This window comes from Lupinus angustifolius, unplaced genomic scaffold (assembly GCF_001865875.1).
Source record: "Lupinus angustifolius cultivar Tanjil unplaced genomic scaffold, LupAngTanjil_v1.0 Scaffold_27_37, whole genome shotgun sequence".
Taxonomy (NCBI): domain Eukaryota; kingdom Viridiplantae; phylum Streptophyta; class Magnoliopsida; order Fabales; family Fabaceae; genus Lupinus; species Lupinus angustifolius.
The window spans coordinates 82,808-86,092 of record NW_017720488.1 but is presented as its reverse complement, the minus strand read 5'-3'; the positions used below and the strand labels follow the sequence as shown (position 1 = coordinate 86,092).

General features: G+C 34.0%; 1 protein-coding gene across 1 annotated transcript in view; it reads right to left on the bottom strand.

Annotated features, from left to right (window-relative positions):
* The window catches only part of LOC109338512 (probable transcriptional regulator SLK2), an 8,068-nt gene extending 5,569 nt beyond the window's left edge, over window positions 1-2,499 (bottom strand). Inside the window, exons 1-3 of the mRNA XM_019575772.1 lie at window positions 2,387-2,499; window positions 571-1,710; window positions 154-285 (exon numbers count right to left, since the gene is read on the bottom strand). Coding sequence (XP_019431317.1) covers window positions 154-285; window positions 571-1,503 — 1,065 coding nt within the window. The 5' untranslated portion in view covers window positions 1,504-1,710; window positions 2,387-2,499. The remainder of the gene's footprint in view (window positions 1-153; window positions 286-570; window positions 1,711-2,386) is intronic.
* Between the last annotated feature and the right edge of the window lie 786 nt (window positions 2,500-3,285).

Genomic DNA, 3,285 nt, shown 5'->3' with positions numbered 1-3,285 from the left:
CAGGTACATAACACCCATAACTCTTGGGGTTTTTCCTCAGCGGCTGGAGGCCACAACGCCGTGTGACGGCGCATAGCACACTGTTGATGACATAGATTAAGGAACCAACATATTTATGGAACAATAACAGAAAGTCCAAGTGCAAAAACTGACCATAGCAGCCTGGGGAAAAACACCGAGTGCATGCTGCCCAACATTATTATATAATGACAAGCACCACCGCTTCTTTGCACGAGGAGAGTAATACTCGGTCACAAATTTTCTCCAATAGGCAATACTATTATCCTGAAAGAAACAGACAAAATTGAACAACAGCTGCAAATAATCTGAACTTCCAAAATAATCAGAACATAAAGAAAAAGTGATAAGATAGTATACAATATTATTTACTTTCTATTTACTTCAAATAGAAAAACTAATGCTTAAAAGGAAAGCCAAAAATAAACCAATAAATATAATGATTAAAGAATCTCAAATAGATTTTTCAGATCATAGAAATAATAAATCATTGTTTCCCTAAGAAAAATATCATAAAGAGGCTATCACATGTAGGAAATAAACAGATCTTACATTTGGCCGTTGTCGTTGATGATAGAGGTACTGCATCAATCGACGGGAACACACACCATTAACACCATTGTCAAATGGGCGCTTGACAGAAGATGACGTCTGCAGTGCTTGTTGCTGCCTCAATTGCATTTGTTGTTGTTGCTGCTTTTGTTGTTGTTGTTGTTGCTGCTGCTGCTGCTGCAAGTGCGCTCGTTGAGACTGTGGCATTGACTGAAACATTTGCTGTTGCCTCACTCTCTGCTGCTGCTGAAGCAAAGCATGCATCTGTGGATTATGACCCTGCATTTGGATGAGGTCTGGTCTCTGAAGAAACTGTTGTATTACCTGCTGTTTCATCATATCTTCCTGCTTAATATCCAGCCTAGGTTTCTTCGCTAACTGGGATAAATTATTTGGATCTTGGATGAAAGATCCTGGTACTTGTGCACCCATTGGTATTGTAGACGCAGCAGTTTGAGATGCAGGCAAAGACACAGCATTTGAGGCACCCTGAAGCTGCTGAACATTCTGATCTTGATGAGAATTCTGCTGAGCTCCAGTAGAACCATCCATAACTGATGACCCCGAAATAGTATTATTTGATGTAAATGACATGGGCGAGGCAGGTAAACGTAAGTATGGGTCTGTGTTAATGCTTGCACTTCTCTGCAAATTGGGGCCACCAGAGAGTGTAGAATTTGCATCAGTGACTAAAGAACTAGCTCCAACACTTCGCACTGAATTTACCACACCATTCAAAACTCCACTATTGATGTCCCCCGAAACTGGACCAAGATTCGACCGAGTTGTTCCATGAATGGTGTTAGAATTGTTACGAAAAGACGAGCTTAAGTGAGAGTTGATTATATTCTGTGATTGTGTATCTCCTTGAAAGAAAATTCCGGAACTTAATGATGATTGTGTTAATCCTCCAGCCACCCGAGAGGGTGTCATAGCTCTCCAGAGCCAAGATTAACTATTAGTTATAAAATATTCTGAATGCATACAGCTCACACGTTCCACCTAACAGACAGATTGATGACAAATATGCCCTTTTCTTCCCTTTTTCTCTCAAAATTCCAAACTTGACTCCAAAATAAGCTGACAAATCTTCAAACTCCCATGCACTCACGTGCCAAAATCCTCAACTCCAGACAATTCCTTTAATGGATCGAACATAAACAAAGGGAAAACATATATTAGCATAAAGAAAACTCCCAAGTTGAATAATACAACCAAATAAAAAAGCAAGCCCTGGCTAAGAAACAGACAAAAACTTTTAAAACATACCCGCAAATCGAATAATACCAAATAACCCATTTCAAAGAAGGAAAATCACAATCCAACAACTATAAGCGCAAAACCCTAACTCTTACTAACATTGAACCAACCATCTCCACAACAACAACAATAAATAAATAAACCATTAGCAGTGAAAAATCCAAAACCCGAAGCTTTCAAGTCATACACTCAAAACCTACTAACCCTTAAAATCAAAATACCTAACTGTACAAGAAAACCTAAACCCTTCTTATCAGCACAAAATTTTAGAAACCTTAATACCAAATAGTTCTTAATTCGCATATCGAAGTAAAGGAACACGCAATCTTTTAACTCAACCAAACACCACAAACTAGTAAAACAATAAATTTACATCAGAAAACAAATAAACTTCCGAAATTATTATTTTGCTATGATGAATTGAATGGGGGAAATGGTAACAGCTTTTTGGGTTTTCCAAAAAGCTAAGATCGATCACTGATATTGAAAAATTCAAACTAAATGAAGATTATAACACAGTTGATAACGTAATCCATTGGAGTAAGAAGCTACTCACGTCGAAATCGCGAGGTTGAAAAAGCAAAACGTTGCGCTTCGAAAAGTTGATTTGGGAGAGTGAGAAAAAAGAATTTGCAGAGAAAATAAAAAGAAAAAGTGACCGAGAAATTTAGAGACTACTTTTTATATGCCTCGTTGACAATGATGGATGAATATCAACTAAAAATTTATACATAATCAATATTCATTATTTATTTATTATTTTTGAATAGTCAATCATGATTATAAATGAGTGGTAAATTATTATATAAAAGTTTATATTATCAATGTATATATTTTTTCTTATGATTTATCACATTTTAAAAAATACCAAATCTTGGAAAATTTGTGCAAATTACACTTATCTCCCTTCCTTCCCATAGTTTGTTTCAAAATTTTCTATACCACTATTTCTCAATTTCTTTATCTCAAACTAATAAAATCATGTAAACTAATAACACTAATTATTTTTTATAGATGATAAAAATGTCGGCATAATTTATACCTCCACTTATAGATAAAGAAATAATGGTATAGAAGTCCTCCACTTATAGTTTATACCTCTCAAAATTATGGGTAGCAAATTGATAGATTAGATAGATTTGAACTTAGATCATAATGATGGAATAAAAAGTCACTTGTCAATTTATAAATAATATTTTAAATTATTCAATTCATTCATATTCAAACTCAACGAATGAATCCATTTTAGTAAATTTATTTGATTTTTAAATTCAAACTAAAAATACTTTTCAAGACATTAATCATTTTAAAAAGCCATTATTTCAATAAAATTGGTTTAAAATCACTTTTAAAGTTCCTTTTTTTACAGAAAAATGTAATTTTAATCTTTCAAGAAACACTTTTTCAAAAAGGTTATTTATTGAACTTTTAAAATAAAAAAAAGAAGTTCTTACC